Source organism: Callospermophilus lateralis, chromosome 9 (genome assembly GCF_048772815.1).
Source record: "Callospermophilus lateralis isolate mCalLat2 chromosome 9, mCalLat2.hap1, whole genome shotgun sequence".
Lineage (NCBI taxonomy): Eukaryota > Metazoa > Chordata > Mammalia > Rodentia > Sciuridae > Callospermophilus > Callospermophilus lateralis.
Window position 1 is genome coordinate 18,117,276 of NC_135313.1, and position 20,682 is coordinate 18,137,957.

The 20,682-nt window shown below is 50.4% G+C and overlaps 2 protein-coding genes across 2 annotated transcripts in view; both read left to right on the top strand.

Moving 5' to 3' along the window:
* The window catches only part of Cfap65 (cilia and flagella associated protein 65), a 34,712-nt gene extending 31,192 nt beyond the window's left edge, over window positions 1-3,520 (top strand). Inside the window, 5 exon segments of the mRNA XM_076866443.2 lie at window positions 87-292; window positions 377-668; window positions 1,656-1,793; window positions 1,908-1,950; window positions 3,332-3,520. Coding sequence (XP_076722558.2) covers window positions 87-292; window positions 377-668; window positions 1,656-1,793; window positions 1,908-1,950; window positions 3,332-3,520 — 868 coding nt within the window.
* Window positions 3,521-17,616: 14,096 nt separating this feature from the next.
* Cryba2 (crystallin beta A2) lies at window positions 17,617-20,444 on the top strand. Its single transcript, XM_076866532.2, has 4 exons — window positions 17,617-17,777; window positions 18,468-18,609; window positions 19,746-19,888; window positions 20,297-20,444. Exons 1-4 carry the CDS (start codon window positions 17,617-17,619, stop codon window positions 20,442-20,444), a joined length of 594 nt encoding a protein of 197 aa, XP_076722647.1.
* The last annotated feature ends 238 nt before the right edge of the window (window positions 20,445-20,682 follow it).

Sequence of the window (20,682 nt, forward strand, 5' to 3'; positions counted from 1 at the left end):
GCCTCTTGGGGAGCCCCAAAGTCAGGAACCTCCAGGGGGCTGCAAGGCCCCTCATTGAAGCCTATCTCCTCCTCCCTGCCTCCCAGGGGCATGCTGGAAGACAAGAACTTCCACAAAGCTGTGGACCAAATCCTGGTAGAGCAGGTGCCTTACTTCTGCCAGTTCTGGAATGAGCAGTCAGCCAGGTTCATGGTCCAGAAGAGCAATCTGTACTTAGTGCCAAACCTGTCTCCACCCTCCAGCACCTGTGAAGAGGAGAAAAGCAAGGAGCAGGAGAAGGACAGACAGGGGCTGGGGGAGGAGGACAAACGGGGGTTGGGGGAGGAGGACAAACGGGGGTTGGGGGAGGAGGATGAACGGGGGTTGGGGGAGGAGGACAAACGGGGGTTGGGGAAGAAGGAAGGGGGAGAAGAGGAGGAGAAGAGCAAAGAGGAAGAGGAGGAGTTGGAGGAGGAAGAGGAAGAAGAGGAGACAGAAGAGGAGGAGTTGGGCAAAGAGGAGATAGAGGAGGAGGAGATAGAGGGAAAGGAAACATCTGAGACCTGGAAGGAGATTGAGCCCACAGTTCAGCCAGAATTCCAGACCTCCCTGCAGTGGCAATGGCGGCCGGACCTGAAGACCCTGGTGAAGGAGGAGCAAGAGCATGAAAATAAAGAGGCCATTGGAAGGTGAGCAGCCAGGCCCAGGTGAGGGTCAGGAGGGAGGCTGCTGTAGAAGGTTCATAGGATACAGTGGTGCTGAGGCTGGCCCCTACTTGTGTGCACATCTCTTCCTAACTCATTGTTCTGTGACATCATGTTGGTAGCTTAAGGCCTGGGTTAGGAATATTTGTTTTATTTATTTATTTATTTATTTATTTATTTTTTAGTATTTATTTAGTATTTAGTATTATTTGCGGACACAACATCTTTGTTTGTATGTGGTGCTGAGAATCGAACCTGGGCCGCACGCATGCCAGGCGAGCGCGCTACCGCTTGAGCCACATCCCCAGCCCCTGGGTTAGGAATATTTGTATAACAGCAAAACTGCAGCTTTATTTATTTTCTTCTGTGCAAGCAGATGGTTAGCATTTAGCCAGCACTACAGGAAAGTGGTGACAGTCTTTAGAGTCTCTTCAATGAATGTCTAGAGCCAGAAGAAACCACTTTCTTCTGGCACCAGCTTCCCCTGGGCCAGCTCTGGGGATGCATTATCTTTTTTTGGGATTACCATAGGTCCCACTCATCCCTTCTGCACCCACTCATAACTGCCTTCCTCCAAATCTAGCTCTGGGATGCTGACTCTATTATCTAGATTTCAATCCCACCACTTCTATAAGTAGCGTCCCCCCCCACACACCCAATCCCAGTTACTGGAGATTGAACCCATGCTAGGCAAGTGTTTTACCTCTGAGTTACACCCCAGAACAATCCTCCTACATCAGCCTGAGTAGCTGGGATTATAGGCCTGTGCCACTAAGTTGGTCTCATTTGGCTATATATTGAGCATCTGTGAAACTGGATCAGGATGCCCCAAAGTGTTGCGGGGTGAGCGACAGGGAATCTGCATAGAGCCCCTTTCACACTGTGCTGCACCGAGGAGGTGAGCGGACAACCAGCACAACCAGCACGCAGGTCTGTGGCCTCTCAAAAGCTGTCACCCCCTCCCCCTCACAGGCTACCCGCTTTCGCCAACCTGCAGGAGGCGCTGCTAGAGAACATGATCCAGAACATCCTGGTGGAGGCGAGCCGCGGGGAGGTGGTGCTCACCTCGCGGCCGCGCATCATCGCTCTGCCGCCGCTCAGCGTGCCCAGGTGGGGGCCAGCGACCGCACAGACCTCGCTGGAGAGGCTCGAGCGGCTGCAGGGGCGGGCAGGCGCGGTCGGAAGCCCCGCCTTTACCCCTATCTGGGGCTTTCTGTCTTCCAGGATGCCGACCCTAGACCCTCTGCTGCCCACGCAGCAAGAGGAGGTAACCGTCCCGGTGGCACCACCTCCTCCCGACTCTTTGCTGGCTACTGTGCCCAGCCTCTCTGACATGCCGACCTAGGTCCCGCCAAGCTCCCTCTCCACCGCCCTGCCAGTAAAGCATCCAGCCCTTTTTCTCTCTCTACCTGGACTTTATTTCCCCGACGAGGGGAAAACGCGCATGCACTCTGAGAGGGGTGGAAGGTGGGAGCGGCCAGGATGGAACCGCAGCACCACTGGGCACTTAGGGGCTAGAAGAATGTCCTTCCTTGCTCCACACCTCAGTTGGATGACAGCTCTCTAGCTGCCGGGCGCTGGACCCAGTCTGGCCAGCGGAGGGCGCTCCGGGGCAGGGCGTAGCTGGCCTTTGCCCGGGTGTAGCCTGATGGACAGAAACTCAGAGCCAGGCCTGGGCAGCGAAACAGGTGGCCATGAGGCGAGGAGAGCACCCCTTTCTCATTGCCCCCACTCGTCTGCTCTGAGGCTCTGCACCCCCAGGCCAGCCTTTTAACATTTGCCGGTCTCCTGGAACTCAGATTGTAAGGGAAACTGAGGCACGCCGCAAAGGGCCAAGAACTAGGTTCTGGGGCACCGATCAAAGTCACCATCAGGCAGCGGGCCACAGTCCCAACTAAGCGATTCCCACTATGAATTGACCCCTAGACCAAAAGATGTTCCACTTTTTCTAGAACGTCCTCCTCCCTTTCCTCTAACCCCCGCCCGGCAGCCTCTGTCCTCTGCTCCTCGGCTCCTCCCAGCCCAGAGGCAGGTGGGTGGAAAAGTGACATCTGGTGTTGTTCCAGAGGCGCCCAGGTCCCCAGCACCCTCCCCTTCACCCCCGCCGCCAAGGCCTCGGAGGAGCTCCCGTCTCAGAGCCGGAGCCGGGGAGAGGAGGGGGGCGCTCCTCCTCCATGAGTCAATATTTGCCCCGAGCAAACGGGCGCCCGGACAGGTGTGAGTGTGCGTGTGTGTGTGTGTGTGTGTGTGTGTGTGTGTGTGTAGGGGCGGGGACTGGACCTGCGGTATAAGAGTGCGCTGAGCCCGGGTCCTGGCACAAGCTTCGGGGCGTGGGCTGGGGACGAAGCCAAGCAGGACCGCGCAGGGCAGAGGGGCCAGGAAAGCCGGGCGGAGGGTGGCCAGGAAGGGAGGGGCGGGCCAGGTGTGCACCTGTGGTGGCTGCCGCGGCCGCCGACGTGTCAGCCACAGTTGTGCGCAGGTGAGGGCGGTGGCTCGCGGAGCGTTGAGCTGCACTGCGCTCGCGGAAGACCAGGACCAGGAGAACACCGAGGGCCACCTCCACCCCGGGCCCTCCGCTCCCGCCCCGCGACGAGCCCCTCGCACAAACCGGACCTGAGCGTTTTGTTCGTTCGGCTCGCGTGAGGCAGGGGCGGCCACTCAGCACCAACCCCGGGGCCCAGCCGGATCGCCACGCAGGCACCTGCCTGCCGCCGCCGCCACCATATGGGTCGCAGAGGGTGCGCCGCTCCCCGGGGGAGATCCGGCTCCCATCCGGCCCCGCCCGCCTTGCCCACAGATTCTGGGCTGCCCGGCTGATTCCGGGTAATGCGGGCTGAGCACGCTCCAACAGGGTGGCGGAGGGGGCTGTGGTTTGGGACAGATGCCCTTCTGGAGGTAGAAACTCAAGATTCTAGTCCGTCTTGAGCAAGTCATTTCCCAGCCTCTCGATTTTCCCATTTGCACAATGAGAGTGTTGGTCTGGCCTCCCACAGGGTGATGGCCTTCCCTGCCTCCCTATCCTGGTTCCTGGACTTCTAGCCATACTTTGAGCCCTCCTGATGGGGAAGATGGAGGCCCTGCCGAGGTTGGAGCCAGAGCTATGAGGTGTGGAAAATCTGGGTGGGGACGGATGGGGACTCAATTCACCCCTCAGATCTCTGGGGCTGCTTGCTGATGGCCTGAGATTTCCCTTCCTGCCACCTCTCTGGTACTCCTTTCAGTCCAACGTCTTAGACCGTCCTAAAGACTGAAAAGGACAAAGATAGGGTTCCAAGATACACAACTCACCTCCCTAACTCCAATCCTAGGGCCCTTGTTCAGACAATTGGGTGGGCTAGGTCTAAGTAGTTCCCAGCTCACAGCCAGTTTCTGGATCCTTATCCACAACCCACATCTAGAACAGGCCCTTCCCCCTTTCATTTGCCCAAAATGCAAACATGTAACCTGCAGGAGGGGGAATGGAGATTGTCAGGCCCTGGCCTTCTGCTTGAGGAGACGGGAACTAAGGGCTCCATACAAGTCCTAGAGTCAGGACAAGCCAGAACTGAGTCTCTCCCCTGTGAAGTCCCTCCTTCCTCTGGACAATGCACAGCCAAGCTGATCTAGCACCAGAGGGACCAGTAGCATGTAGGAGTGGTAGAAGGGTCCTTGGACAGAATTAAAGAGCTTCTAGTTTCCATTTGAGATGAGGGAGCATCACCGGAGGGAACTGTATCCCCAGGCAGAGACAACCCCCAGGGTGCTGGGGACCAGGGTCAAAAGTGGTTCCAAAATTGAATGTTTCTGGAGATGCTAGCTTGTCCCCTCCACCACCTCTCTCACTCTACTGCCCTCCCCACCCAACTACCCTGAGGTCCCACAGGATCTACTGAGTTCCTGTCATAGAAGTTGGGGGTGGGGTGGTGAGACAGCTCTGACAGATCCCAGGCAAATCTGGGGAGAAGGTGGGTTCTTGGGGGAACAGCTCCAAGGTGGGGGAGGACCCAGGGCCCTCCAGCTGTGTGCAGCCCCCATCTTGGCCTTCCTGACCAGGCTTCTGTCCTGGCCCAGCCTTCCTCTTTGCCTGGTACTGAATGATTTACCTGTCAGGGGCCTGGCCTGGCACACCTTCCCTGGGTCTTTGAGGGTATCCCCTCCCCTCCTCTCCCCAACCAGGGCAGGGAGCTACAGCTCCCCTCTGATTGAGATTCCATGCCCTGAGGCTGAACAACAAAGAGGTCTCCCCTAGGAAATGACCCCCCAGAAGCAGTCCTTGAAGGGAGGGTCTAGGGCCTGGGGATCTGGTGATAGAGACCATTGTTCCTGCCCCAGGGCCCCATTTCCCCAGACTTCCACCCTGTACCCATCCCCAAGTCCTGCATTTCCTGGCCATTACCCAGGATCTGGTCTCTCCTCCAGGTCCCTCCTCCCTGACTGACCAGAGAGGGCGGAGCCTCCAGGCGCCTGCCAAGCCTGCAGGTGCTGGGCTGCATGGGGAGGGGGGTCCTTAGCAGCTGGTGTTCGGGCGGCCCCTCCCCCCTCCCTGCTCTAAGCCAGAGCCTGCTTCCTGTCATCCCTGTCAGCACCCTGGATGGGGGAGGGGACAGGTAGTGGGAGAAGAGGAAAAAGAACTGAGCAGTTGGAGTGCAGTCATGGGGGGACTGGGAAACAGCCAAAGAGAAATAGCAGTGGGGGAAGGCTGGGAAAGGGGCCTGAGAACAGGGGCAGAAAGGACAGAATGTGCATCCCAGAGCTGAGTGAGAACACAGGGGAGAGTCAGGGACCCGGGAGGTTGCAGACCCTCAGACAGTGAAGACGTGACTACAGGGAGACCAGAGACAGAGAGAACCCAGAGAAGGGGAACAGAGACATAGGGACAATTTGAAGAAACAGGAGATGGACACTGCAGAAAGATGTAGGTTTAGAACATCTTGTAACCACAGGTGGAAGGCACAGTGTGGGTGGAGGAAGGGGGCACTGTGGACATATAGAGGTGCTGAAGTGCCCCTCCACTGAGGATATAGAGGTAGGCTGTGAATAGGGACAGCTGGGCTGGAGGTGGGGCTATTGGGGATGCCCCTCCCCCTTTTGGAAGGCCATTCTCCCATTAAAGGACTGGCGGTAAAAAGGGACCAAGCTCATGCCACGACTAGACACTGAAGGGCAGGAGAAGTGATGAGCCTAGATGTGACTCCATCTCTCCCCTTTTTCTTTTTGGTCACAGTGGACAGGCCAACAGCTAGGGAAGCTGCCTTGCCCTACTCTATTAATTCTGACCTGGCCTTGGAACTTCTGGGCTTGGAAGCCATCCAGAATCATGTGAGAGTGGGGAGACCAGGAAGGGGGGGCTCATACCCAGGTGCTAATCCCCATCCAGCCAAAGCAGTACCAGAGCCTCATTGACCTTCTTGGAGATTAGTCCCCATGGAGACCACTAGCAACTCGCCCCCTCACTCTGGCTGGGCCAGGTGGGTGGCTGGGTGGGGCAGGCAGAGGCTGGATGGGGAGGGGAGTGAGCCTTCCTAAGGCATCACAGGATCACAGCAGGCAGGGTTAGGAGGCCCCTCCAGGATCATCAGCCAGTTTAACTTAACAGGCAAAAAAAAAAAAAAAAAAAAAAAAAAAAAACACCAGAGGCTCCAAGAGTGAGAGTGACTGGCTAAAAGGCCACAGATGGAGCCAAGAAAAGCAATGGGAGCAGAAGCCAGATCTTTGGTTTCATTCCCAGGTGTTTTTTTCCTGGAGAGCAGAGGGCTGTACAGGAACAAGAGAAATTGGGACACCTGCTCTGACCTTGTCAAAGAGGTCATGAGCAGGCAAGGTGTGAAGGTGCACCATGCTGAGTGCGCGCTGGCCTTCCCAGGGCCAGGAGGAGGAGGAGGAGACAGATCTCCGCACCCTGCTTGCTGCCTGGACCACCTCTGATCCCAGCCAATCCTCTGGTGGGGTGGTGGGGAGAACCATGCCACAAAAGCTGTTATAACTGCAGGCGACAGTAACCTTTAACATTTGTTGGGCACATGCTGTAGGGCAGTTTTCTGTTTTGCATGTATTTAAATCTTCACAACAGTCTTTAATAAAGGCAATTATTCCCATTTCACAGAGGAAAAAAAAAACTTGAGAAGCTCAGTGTATCACCCGACTTATAAGCAGTGGAGTTAAAATTTGATCCCGGTAGCAGCCTGGCTCCAGAGCCCACTCTTTCTAGCCTTTCTGTGCCTGTACAACAATGGCTGGGCAGTTCCAATGATGTCTCTCTGGGCAACAGCAGAGTGGGCATGTGTGCGTGTGAAAGTGCACAAGGTCATGGTCACGTGTAAATCCGACACCCCACACAGTGCCTTGCATGTGGTACATCTTATTAAATATTTGGGGAATAAGTGAGTGAACAAACATCTGTCATAAATGAGTATGACATTAAAGTGTCTATCTACAGAATCCTAGAACAAGGCTGTTCACGTGTGAAACGTGTGGTATCTCATCCCTGTGCCTGTAACTATGGATGGCTCTGTCTCCATCTGATTTCGAAGGTGTGTGTTATGTGGCCCCTCCCTGCAGCCCTGTGGCCTTGTGTCTGGGTGAACAGGCAGTGGCTGCTTCCCATCTCCTTGGATGGTGGCCAGTTCTCCAACCCTACTGAGCGGCAGGGAAGAGGGGCTCCGCTTCTGGTGGGAGGGGACCATGGATCTGGCTAGGCGGGGCTCCCTCCAGAGTCGGCCTGATCTGGGCTGGTTTCTGCCCTGAGTTATCTCTGTCTCCCAGGAGACCAACCTTGCACAGCCCCAGGGAAGGAGTTCATCTGCCTGTTTCAGACCTGGGGTGGGGCGGGGACTAGAGAAGCCAGGCTGGAAAGGAGGGGCTGGTGATGGGACCAGGGTGGCAGCGGGCAACATTCACAGAATTTGCATCTTCAGTCTCCAGAGCCCTGGATGATTTCCCAGGGAAATGAGGGGAAGGGGTGGGAGCAGACCACTTTGAGGAAAAAGACATTGGCCACCAGCACCACTAAGCGGCCCAGCAGTACTGAGAAGCTGAGCTATTCGTGGGAGGGGCTCTCTACTTGGGGGAGGTGTCACTTCTCTGGGGTTTCTCAGGCCCTTTTCCTGGGATGGAAACCTGAGTGGGAGCTCAGGGTTGAGTCTGAGGGTTTCTCTGTAGAATCTGCATGTCCCTAATGTGGGATGGGTGTCTGGTTGGAATCTGAGAGCCTTGCTGAGGGGATTCAAATCTTAGGATTTCTCTGTGAGGTCTTAGTAGTTTGTATGGGATGAGTGTTTTGGCAGAATCATGGGTTGGGGTGTGGCATGGCAGGATCCTTAGATTTCTCTGTGGGACCCAAAGGTTCCAATAGGAACGAGATGAAGAGCTAGATGGGCTCAGAGTGAGTTGGGGTTCTCTGAGGGTGATGAGATCCCTATTCAGTCCTGGGATCAGAGGATGTTGGGGGGCAGTTAACTCCCAGTCCATGCCCAAAGGCCAAGTCTTGGAGGAGGTAGGAGTGATGGTGCTGAGCTGGCAAACAAAGCCACCTGGGCATCCATCCTTCAGGAAGCTCTGAGCACAGCTGATCTGGGAAAACAAACAGGAACAGCTGCTGGGCTGGAAGGGGACCCAAGGGGGAGGCCGAGGGACCCGGCTGGACCAGCCTGGTTGGGAAAGGAGGAGACCCGAGGGTTCCACAGCACAGGACAGGATGAGCTCCCGCAGTCCCATTCTGGCACCCCGGGGTGGTAATTCCTGAGAGTCCTAAAGCCAGGGGAGGGGTCTCGGGGTATGTGGGACCCTGAAAGTTCTTCTGGACCAGTGGCTGTAGGTGATGTTGGACATGTGGTGTGCACATTTTTTAAAAAGCTGGTTGTGGATAGAACTAAAAGCCAAGGGTGGGATGGAGGGACCTACATATTTTCCGAAAGAGAAAACCAAGGTACAGAGAGGGGAGAAGCTCGCTGGTACCAAGGTTAGAGCTGCTAACTGGAATGGGATGGGGGTGCTTCTCACACACCCCAAATGGCCCCGCTCCAAATCCCAGATGGATGCCTAATTCTGACCCGGCTCTAAGCTGCTACCTGGCCCCGCCGGCTCCCCGACCCACAGACACACCCACGCACACACAAACCCCTCCTAAGGAATACTGTCATTTGACCAACACCTGGACTGCCCCCAACCCCAGGGGGAGCCGGTTCCTCAGCGGCAAGTCCAGACCCTGGCCGGACAGCAAACAGAGCCTCGGGGCTAACACACTAGGCCCGCGTCACCGACAGCGCAGACGCACAGCCTGACGCATTCGCCACCAGCCCCACTGGCCCCTCCCAACCTCAGCGACCCACCAACTCCCCCGCCCCATCGCCTGAGCCCGCTTTTGGAGCAGCGTGGTCTGGCTGCGCCCTCTGGTGGCAGAATCCAGAATTGTTTATTGAAGGAGGGAAAGTGAGAGATCTAACTGCTCACGTCTCATCTTGGCCTTCACCCAGGCTTGTGAAACTGAAATCGGAGGTTGGGACATCAAAGCTCCAGAACTCGCTATTGGCCCATTCTGTAGTTTGGATTATACTTGTAGCTTGAGGAAAAATATGTCCCATTTGTGTTTGTCTTACCCTGTCCAGGGACTGGAGAGGACTGGGTGTGGTTATGGCCCCACTCCCAATCAGACCTAGTGGTGATTGTCCCTTCTCTGAACCCCATCCTTCTGACTTGGACTCCACCTCCATGCCCAGTTCTAGGGCACTCCTCTTCATGAATATGAGTCCTGACAGCAATTTTTCTTCTTTTCTTGAATCTTTCTACGTTTTTTATTGTGCATTATAGTTATACATCTGACAGCAATTTTTCATGAGTGAAAAGAGAGATCCAGCACCCAGAACCCCGTTCTCAGTAACCCAGGACTTCAGGAGTGAGGAGGTTAGCAGGATGGGCAAACCATCCAAGCCCTGCTCCTACTGGAGAATTTCCTCTACCCTGTTTCCCCCATGGACATTTGGCCCACACCTGACCATCTTGCTATTTACTCAACAGGTTTCATTGAGTGTCTACTATGTATCCAGAATTGTGCCACATTTGAGGATAACAACAAAGAACAAGACATACACTGTCCCTGCCCCTTTGAGTAGAGCTTACACTCTTACTAGTAAGACAGACATTTGCACACCTATAAACAAACACAAAATGAAAAAGGTATGTTGACAGAGTGATAGACACTAGGGAGAAAACATGGTGATGTAGGGGATAGTAACAGTGCCAGGAAAAGCATCACCCAGGAGGTGCCAGAGGAGCTACAAGGACAAGATCTTGTGACTAAGATATTCCAGGGAACAGGAACAGCAATTTCCCTCTCCAATGCAAAGGCCCTGAGGTGGGAATGGACTTAGCAGGTTGTGAAAAAGGATAGAAGGTGGCATCATGGGCTTCCAGAAACTGGGACAGTCACATCTGCCCTTTTGTGGAGTCCTTTTGGTCACAGGAGTTGGGTCAAAGTGGTGGCAGAGCCCTGGCTTTGATTTTTTATTTGTTTTTATTTTTGACTTAGTTCTGCTCTTGCTCTCGAAACTGGCTACTTATGTGTTAGAGATACTGGGGTGCCGCAAGGAATCAAACACGTGCTAAGAAGCAGTTTAGCAAGGCCAACTTTACTTCTGCAGAAGGGTGCGCTACCAAACAAAGTACAGCAAGCAAGCACACTTGGGAGGGCAGTTTGCTTGTTTTTGTGTCTAATGCAGCCCTGCCCCTGGTTCTGATAGAAGCTTAGGTTAAAATCTACAAGATTGGCCATTTTTTAAAATGGGGAGGGCAAAAGGAAGGGTTATAGTTAAGATGGCTAAGATTGGATTTTACTCCCTATTAAGGCTAAATACTATATTCTGAAAATGGACCATGAGACTTTCTATTTCCTCACAACCCGCCCCCCCCCCCCGCCTTTTCTTTTTATACCTTTTGGCTTCCTTTTCACTTTTGTTCTTGTACCCTTTGGTATTGCCATTCATCCTAGATATATTCACTTTCTGAGGTGGAAATTGACCATGCAAATGAGCTCTCCTCTTTTCTGCAGTTTGGATAGCCATGACAGTGACCAGGAGCACTTGGTAAGGACCTTTTCAGTTCTGTTGAAGCTTGTCTTCTTTCCACATCCTGATTAAAATCAAGTGGCCAGGCTGGGAGTGATGAATTGCAAACTTCAGAAGAGGAGTCTGAGCAGCAACTATAATAATCATACCAGAAAAAGAAACACAGATCTCAAATAGACTCAGAACAAAGTTATGGCTCTGACAGAACTTTTTGTAACATTTATCAGGCACCCTATATAAAAACCCTTCCTTTATAACCTCCCAGTTTAATTTCTTTTCAAGAGGGCTGATACAAATGTACATCTCAGGTAACAATAAAAGAATCATTGTCTTATCTTTTAGATGTCCATTAAAGGCTATGTTTTGGTTATACTCTTCTGCCAGGTGTTTAAGACCAAGTTGGTCAAAATTGCCCTTTTTCCTCTCTACTGTTATAGTTAGCTGAGATTTGTCAGGGATCATTCTTGGGAACTTGTGAGAAGCGTCTTAGCTCCTTTAGTTTTTCCTCTACCAGTTCTATCATCTGCCAGGAAGTGTGAGGGCCTTGCTGACCCATGTGGCTTCCCTTGGAATCATCAGGAACATTCCCCTCTCCCATGACCCTCCTCTTTGCAGAATGTTTACTGGTTGGCTTCCTGTTCTCTAGGGTCCTCTCAATCCCCCTGATTGGGAGGTCCTGTGACTCACTAGAGTTGCAGGGCCCTTAGAAGGGTCCCCATGATTCCCTGGATTCTGGCCCAACCTAAGAGGGCAAGGACCAAAATATTGGCTGCTTTTTCCTTGGCCCTTTTACTTCATTAACTTTGGTCTCCATGTTTTGGTTTTAAACACCCAGCATGTCCATTTCACCAGTCTTGAAATAGAAGTACTGGGTTTTAATTTTAATGCCTATAATTTTATAGTTACTCCTTCCATTTAATAGGGGTATCAGTACTAGAAGTCAGCTTTATGTCTTGTCTGTCCTATAAGTGATGGTTTATTTTCTCAAATTAACTGAGGTTGTTCTGTTAGAAGCATTGTTTCTGCAAAACACTAACAGGCAACAGTTGTAAAGTTTTACAAGGAAAATACAAAATAAAATTAATAAGAGCAAAAACATACTCAGTTTTTATAATAACTATGAACCAGGAAGCATAATTTTTATAATTCCAAACCCTCAGCTATGTATTATATCCACTGCTTATTTTGAGATCACAGTAACACAACCATATATATATATATATATATATATAATATATATATATAATATATATTTTGAACATAACTGTGAATGTGCTTATAATTCTGGCTTACTTTGGAGCCATCCTAAACCATGGAGTAGGGTGAAAGACAGAGCCTTATGTCAGGTAAGGTAGGATTCCTGACAGATCTTAGGTAAAGTGCTTTATTTCTGAAGGTGATATTTGTCTCTTTCTTAAGTATCATTTACAAAGTTCTCACATATTACTTCCTGAATCAATCTGAACATCAGTTAACATAACATATTACATCTGAAACATTAATCAAATAGAAAACCTAAGAGAATTCTTAAACAAATCAGACTCTCCTTGTTACCTTTCAAAATATGTTTAAATCCTCATCTCAGTGAAAAGAGCAACAGAAAATTATATATATAAATTATATATATATATATATCTTATTGATAACAAGTTATCTTTTTTGAAAATATTTATTTTTTAGTTGTAGTTGAACACAATACCTTAATTTTATTTACTTACCTCTATGTAGTGCTGAGGATCAAACCCAGGGCCTTATACGTGCTAGGCAAGCGCTTTACAGCTGAGCCACAACCCCAGTCCCACAGGTTATCTTTATCTAGTTACAAAACGTTAAATGACATAAGTGCCAACCAAATTGGTTATTTCCATATAAATCTGAAAGAGACTATTGCTATGGACAATTTTAGTTTGGAGAATACCAACTTGATTAAATGCTCTTAAGCTTTACATTTTAAAAAGCTCGTATGTTTGTAAACAGGTACAAACCCTAATCCCTTAAATACTTAGTTTCCCTAAGTAATAAAACCTAACATACACAGGAAATTCTTTTGATAAGAGCAGATCAATGTTTTAAGGAGCCCTTATTGTTTCTAAATAGAGAATGTGCATTAAAGGTTAACCTTAGGGGGAAAAAACCCTGAATAACTTGGATAATGCTGTTTACAGCCAACTTAATCACATACACAAGCTTTTTGAGATTTACCTTCCACAACCCTTTTGCAACTTACTCAGACATTCTACAGCTTGTTTGCATCCTTAGTTTTGTCCTCTCTTTCATCTTGGACTTTAGCATGAGAATATTTCTTTACCATTCCCTCTAACTTTTCATACTAAAAGATATTTCCATACCTATAACTTTCTTCTATATTTTTTCTGGTTTTAGGCCCTTTCTTAAATGTACATTCTGAAACAATCCTTATGAAATTTCTGAATTTAGACAATTCACTCCTTTTTTAAAATTTGTTTTAATTAGTTGCACATGAAAGTACAATGATCTTGACAATTCATACATTTGAATCATATGGGATATAATTTCTCATTTTTCTGAGAGTACAGGTTGCAGAATCACATTGGTCATACAGTCACATATATACATACAGCAATAATAATGTCTATTTTATTCTGCTGTCCTTCCTATCCCCCCTTCCCCTGCCCTCCCCTCCCATCACTTCTCTCTACCCAATCCAATGTGACCCACTTCTTTTTTTTTCCCTCATGTCGTCATACCTGTATTCTGTATAACAAAGGGGGTCTCCTTCCCTCTTCCATGCAATTCCCCTTCTCCTTCCCTTTCCCTCCCACCTCTCTTCCCTATCTAGAGGTAATTTTCTTCTCATGCTCTTCCTCCCTATCCCATTTTGAGTCACCTCCCTTATATCAGAGAAGACATTCGGCATTTGTTTTTTGGGGATTGGCTAACTTCACTTAGCATAATCTGCTCTAATGCCATCCATTTCCCTGCAAATGCCATGATCTTGTTATTTTTTAGTGCTGAGTAATATTCCATTGTGTATAAATTCCACATTTTTTTTTATCCATTCATCCATTGAAGGACATCTAGGTTAGCACCACAGTCTAGCTATTGTGAATTGTGCTGCTATAAACATTGATGTAGCTGTGTCCCTGTAGTATGCCTTTTTTAGGTCTTTTGTGTATAGTCCAAGAAGAGGAATAGCTGGGTAAAATGGTGGTTTCATTCCCAGTTTTCCAAGGAATCTCCATACTGCTTTCCAAATTGGTTGCACCAATTTGCAGTCCCACCAGAAAATCACTCCTTTTTTAAAAAAAAAATAGTTGTAGATGGACACAATATCTTTATTTATTTATATTTATGTGGTGTGAGTTTTGAACCCAGTGCCTCACACATGCAAGGCAAGTTATCTGCCATTGAGCTACAACCCCAAACCCTAAATCACTCTTTTTTTAATGAGGTAAAAATCTGTTTCACAGTACTTAAAACACAGCTGAAATTTTTGTGCTCTTTGCATATAGAATTATACCTGTTAGAATTTTAGCTCTTCATAACCTAGCTTTCAGTGAAGACCCCAAACAAAGCAGTCTTAAACTGTTTTCCCATTTACCAACAACTTATATAAACACATTTATGAAGATTAATCCTATTTATGTTAAAAATCATTTACACATTTTAAACTTAAGTTACCCATGAAAACCAAGGTATTAGACAAGTATAGTTAACACTTTAAATTAGTTATTCCTGCCAATGAAAAAAAATCCTTTAAAAAAAACCCAGACATTATACTTTAAATATTTTATAGAAATCAATGCTCTTTTGATTGGCTGGCTACCTAGAAAACCTGTGGATTCATAATCTAAGACCTCTTTACTCATATCTACTTAACCCATTTAAGTCATATGAACTGAAAGACATTTGGAACCATTTTTTTTTTAATTTATAAGCATTTATTTAATTATATGCTAATTTTGTACTATGTAACTGATAGAGACACAAGCACTTATGTAGACACAACATACAATACAGGGTGTGCATATATATACATAAAACAGGAAACAAGGTTTATAGCTTTTTGTTTTGTAGGTATTAATTCCCTACAGATAGGAGACAAAATAACTATCAGATTTAACCTTTTAGAAATCAAAATAGAGTCTGCCACAGATTTTTACAGTATCCCCAAATTCCCTGTGTGCGCCATGAGACCAAATGAAACAGTGTTTTATCATCCTTGATTTCTTTTTTCGTTTCTTCCTAGGACTATCTTTCCAGTATTTGAACATAGGGCCTAGAGGGCTATCTGGGGGAATTCCTGTGTCTTCCCCTGTAGAGTTTTCTTATTTAGAGGCTCAGCCTCCCCACTGGAGGTTTCTTGTACTGTGTGTCCCCATCCTGCTCTCCTGGGTGTGGTCCCTCATTTCTGATGGTCCCCTATCCAATTTGGAAGTTTCTTGCACTCACGGCTCAGTCACATTTATATAACCTCAGGGATGTGCTGAGGGATGTGCTGTACCAAGGAAGTTTCTTTCTTGAGAATAGATTTTCCTACCTTGGTCCAGCATGGAGTTACCTGGTCACCAAGGTGCTTGCTTGGGCCCTTTCTCTGTGTTGAAGATCCACTTTTGGTTTTGGGTCCATTGTGGGCCTCAGGGACTGAAGGTTCCCTCCTCCACACCTAAGTGCTGCAACAGGGCAGCAGGACTCCTCTCCTCTGAGGAGGGAGTCGTCATAACCCTCTAGCAAGGTATGGAGCCCTACATTGAGCACCAAAATTGTTAGACATACAGGGTGCTGCAAAGAATCAACACATGCTCAGCAAGGCAAACTTTACTTCTGCAGAGGGCATGCCACCAAACAAAGTCTAGCAAGCAAGCACACTTGGGAGGACAGTCCACCTGTTTTTATCCCTAATGCAGCACTGCTCCTTGCTCTGAGAGGAGAAGCTTGGGTGTACAATTTACAAAATTGGCTAGTTTTTACAATGAGGAGGGTAAAGGGAAGAGCTACAGTTAAAATGGCTACGACTGGATCTTACATCCCAATTAAGGCTGAATGCTATATTCTGAAAATGGGCCACTGAGTTTTCTATTCCTCGTGTATGTGAATTTGGGCAAGGCCCTGTACCTCCTTGAGCCTCAGTTTCCACATGCAAACTGACCTCTTTGAGTTGTTGCAGGTCTATAAAGGAAGCACTTGGCTCACAGGAGCAATAAAATTATTAGCTCTCTTCTTTTTTTTTTTTTTTAAGAGAGAGAGAGAGAATTTTTTTAATACTTATTTTTTAATTTTCCGCGGACACAACATCTTTGTTTGTATGTGGTGCTGAGAATCGAACCCGAGCCGCACGCATGCCAGTCGAGTGCGTTACCGCTTGAGCCACACCCCCAGCCCTATTAGCTCTCTTCATACTCACCCTTCACTCTTCTGCCAGAATACCCACCACCACCACCACCATTAAGAAACACAATTTTGCAAGAAACCCTTGTGTCTCCTTAACAGCTACCGTGTTAGGAAATTCTGCTACAGGTGGTGAGGAAATCCTCCTTGGAGCTACCCCTTGAGAGTCTAAGCCTTTTATCTGTCCTTATCTCCTTTTTCCCCTCTCCCCACCTCACATGGCACTAGGATTGTGTGGGCAAGAGCCTAGAACCTTCACTCTAATGGAAACCCAGGTTCACATCTCAGCTGAGTCACCCTCAGCTGTGACCCTTTGACCAAGTTCTGAACCTCTTCTGGGACTCTGCTTCTTCCTTTGGAAAATGCTGGGCTGTAACAGCGCCCACCCCTTCTGGTCAGTGTTAGAATTTCGCTGAGACCACACAAGGGGAAGCCTGGGCAGAGCTCCTGGCCTGAACTGAGCGCTCAATAATAATATTTCCTAGCTTTCAGGGAGACCATCATCCATCACGACCTTAGCTCCACACCCTAGAGCTCTGTGCCCTCAGCGTCGAGGATCTGGTTGTGGCGGGGAGGTAAGGTTGAGATGTTCTATCTCCTACCACAGTTAAGCCAGAAGGAGTCCCTGGGTTACTGTTATTCCTAAACTCGCATCCTTGGGGGAAGTTCTTGTTTCCTGAGTTAGCGCCGCCTTGTGGTGAGTCCTGGTCACCTCCTCCTGATCTCTGAGAGCGAGAAAACTCCGAAAGCGCTTGGCCAGGGATCTGGAAAATGAGCTTAGAAGGAAAGGGACCCTGATGGATTGTTCCTCCAGGGGAAGGAAGACTGAGGTGCGTGAGACGAGTCATTTGAGGAGCGCCTTCTTCACCTCCGCCCTAGCATCAACCAAAAAAGGTTACGACCTAGAGCTGAAGAAGAGGTGGAATTTAGACCTTGGGAAGTGCGCCGTGCATCAGCTCCAGTGCGGTCTTAGCGGGAGGCCACAAGCAGGCCTGGTACCTTCATGCCGGAGGGTCTGAGCCAGGGATCCTGCGTTTTACCCCGAGGTTGAGTGCGCCCTGCCTGGCCCGGGCCCGAAAGAAAGAAAGCGCAGAGTCAGCCCGGGCTCCGGCAGGGGCGCGATGTGCACCTCAGCACTTTCTGTTGTAATCCCCGGGGACTGGGGCCAGATCCCCGGCTTCGGGAAAGGCCTCGGCTCCCCAGGGAAAACCAGGGCAGACCACAGCCTGTCTGCTGACTCAGTGTCCCCCACCCCTGGGAGAGGGAGCCCGGCGGGGACCCGGCCTGAGTATAAAGGCCCGCGCGCTAGGCACGCGCGCAGCCTCTGCATTTGCCTCGCGTGCTGCGCTCACCCACCCGGTGAATACCCTATGCTGGGGTTGGGGGAGGGCGAGAGGAGGGAGAGCCCCTGGCAGCCCCGATCCAGCCTCGGGGTCCTTCACATGCTCCCCGGGTTGGGCAAGCTCTGGTTAGACAGAGGGGCTCTCAAGAGCTGAGTGCGTGGTCCCATCCTTCCTGTCCGCAGCAGCATGAGCAGCGCCCCCGCGCCGGGCCCGGCGCCCGCCTGTCTCACGCTCTGGGATGAGGAAGACTTCCAGGGCCGTCGCTGTCAGCTGCTGAGCGACTGTGCAAACATCAGCGAGCGCGGAGGCCTACGCAGGGTGCGCTCGGTCAAAGTGGAGAACGGAGCGTGAGTGATCTCCCGGTGGCGTCTGGACTGGGTTGAGGGGATGCCAGGTTCCCCTCCCAAGCACGAATCCTGGGATCTCAGCCTCCACCCCTGTAAACCCTGAGGGAGAGTCACCAACATGGGAAATCCCTCCGCCTCTCCGAAACTCGGGACCCGACACAAGACAAATGGTGGGAGAGTTGTGTCCTCAAGCCCTAAAGAGAAAAAGGCAAGAAGCAATCATTGGAACCAGCCCCAACGCCAGCGAAATTTCCATTGTAGTTATATCCTTCCCACTTCTTTTCTCTGAACAAAATTATATAGCTCTGCACTTTAACAAAATAAGCCAAATCCCTTCTGGTGACCCCACCCCAGTCTCCTAGAGACCCCAGCCTGGGGCTTTTGGGAAAGTGAGACCGGATCCGTGCTTCTCTATGCAGGTCCCGAAATCCTTGAGGTAGGAGTGCTTGGGTGGATGATCTTTGTAACCTAAAAAATTCCTTTCAACCTGGGGTGCCCTGAGTGGGAAGCCTGGGTCCCACAAACCCCAGATAGCTGCCAGTTTGGAGGTTTTCAAGAGAGGCTGAATTCCCTGCAAGGGGTTGGAGAAAGAGATTGGGTTTCTTCTTTTCATCCGCAGCAAACAAAAGGGAAGGGGAGGAAGGAGTGAAGCTGGGCAGATGCCTCCTAGTTCCCCCTCTCCTTTTCCAGATGGGTAGGCTTCGAGTACCCTGACTTCCAGGGACAGCAGTTCATTCTGGAGAAGGGAGACTATCCTCGCTGGAGCGCCTGGAGTGGCAGCAGCGGCCACCACAGCAACCAGCTGCTGTCCTTCCGGCCAGTGCTCTGCGCGGTGAGCACAGCCCACTTCCCCTCATCTCCTGCTTCCTGGCTCCAGGCCCTGGCCCCACCATGCCGGCCAGGAAGGGGCATTCGCCCCTTGTGCGGGGTGTGGAAACACACTCCCAGATAGGTGGTAATGGAACCAGAGGGAACTAGACCCAGAAGGGTCTCTGAACATTGGAACTGGGGCACCAGATGCCTGTTAATCAGCACCACGGACAGCGTCGAGGCTTGCCAGTCCTGTGCGCCCTGGTTCTTCACATCCAGCCCATTACTGTGAGGGAGAACCTCTGTCATCACATAGCCCTGTGTGGTTGGGGCAGCTATTCTTAGTTCCATATGCAGTTGTGGAGATAAGGTTCAGAGGGACAATGTGACCTCAAGGTTACAAAGGGTTAACTTGGAGATGAGACTAGAATTCAGTCCAGGGATCAAGGTTGAGAAGGTCAGTCTCAGTGTGTGTCTGTGTGTATGTGTGTGGGGGGGGCATAATTAATCAAATACACAGGGGAGGAGGACCTCGATTTCCATCCATGCTGACTTAGGTACTGGTACAGCCTGGAGCTGGGGGTGGAGGGCACAGGACATAGCCCAGTCCAGCTCTCTGTTTCAAGAGGCTGAGGAGCACTATAGGGGGAAGACCCTGGCACTAGGGAAGCCAAGAGGTAACAAACACCGAGGCCCCGGACTGTCTGTTCTGCCTCTGCCATCTAGCACTGATTAGCTGGGCCTTGCCTTGAGAGAGGTTGCATCCAGGATGCTGGGCATGGGGTTGGGTAATTAGTGAAGCCTTTAGGGAACTACTTTGATTAGTGGGCCAGACTTCCTTTAGGACCTCTGATTTTCCTTAAAAAAAAAAAAAAACAGGCTTATGTCACAAGATGTCCTTTACCCCTGATCTGAAAAGGTCCCTGGGGACCTCCCCCATATACACAAGCCTCATCAGTCCAAAGCCACAGGAGGGGCCCTGTGGGGCCTCTGAGCATCCCAGCTTGTCATACTGCCAGGGAGCTGAAGGAGTGAATTCTGGGAGTGTTCATAGAGTCAGCTTGTGTTGGGCAGGGGATGGGGGAAATGGAGCTGAGGGTGTATTCATCAACACCCTTTCAGGGGGCTGATCTCTCTGTCCCCCTTCTTGTGCTTCAGAACCACAGCGACAGCCGTGTGACACTGTTTGAGGGGGACAACTTCCAGGGCTGCAAATTTGAACTCAGCGATGACTATCCCTCCCTGCCCTCCATGGGTTGGGCCAGCAAGGACGTGGGTTCCCTCAAAGTCAGCTCTGGAGCGTGAGTCCTGGAGCTGAACAGGGAAAGTGGGAAGAACAAGGAGGCAATGGGAATCAAGGAAGAGACGGGGAAAAGTAGTAGGGGCTCCAAGAGGCATGGGGACCTGAGGCAAGGGGAAGTAAGGGGGTGGATGGAGGAAGGAGGGAGTGAAGAATGGGAGCCAGCAGAACAATGAGGGCGAGCGAGGGCAGGAGGCAATGGAGGTTGGGAATAGAAGACTGGATGGGACAAGGGATAGGAAGACCTAGAGGAGGGTGTGGGGCAGGAAAGAGATCCAGGGAGGGAAAGTTAAGCACTAGTTTTGCAGCTGAGGGGAGGGTGCTGGGAGCTGGAAGGGGAACTACTAATGGAGGGCATGGGTCGGGGCAGGAGCAGATCCTACTCACCAGGGTTTCCTCACTGGCCTAGGTGGGTGGCCTACCAGTACCCAGGCTACCGAGGCTACCAGTACGTACTAGAGCGGGACCAACATAGTGGGGAGTTCCGTAACTACAGCGAATTTGGCACACAGGCCCACACTGGGCAGCTGCAGTCCATTCGGAGAATCCAGCACTAGGATTCCCTCCCCAGAGGGCCGTCAATAAAGAATCCTGAACCTGCCTGCCCCTCTTGCCTCCTTCTTGGTGTCTTCCTTTGTGATCTCCATCATCACCCTCTGAGGGCTACAAACTGATCCTCCCCTCAGCCCCAGGATCCTGGACTATCAAGCATAACTGGGCTTAGGGTGGATGTGGGTAGGCATTGGGGGGCTGAGGAGATGCTGGTAAGGGTTGTGGGGATCCTGTCAAATACAT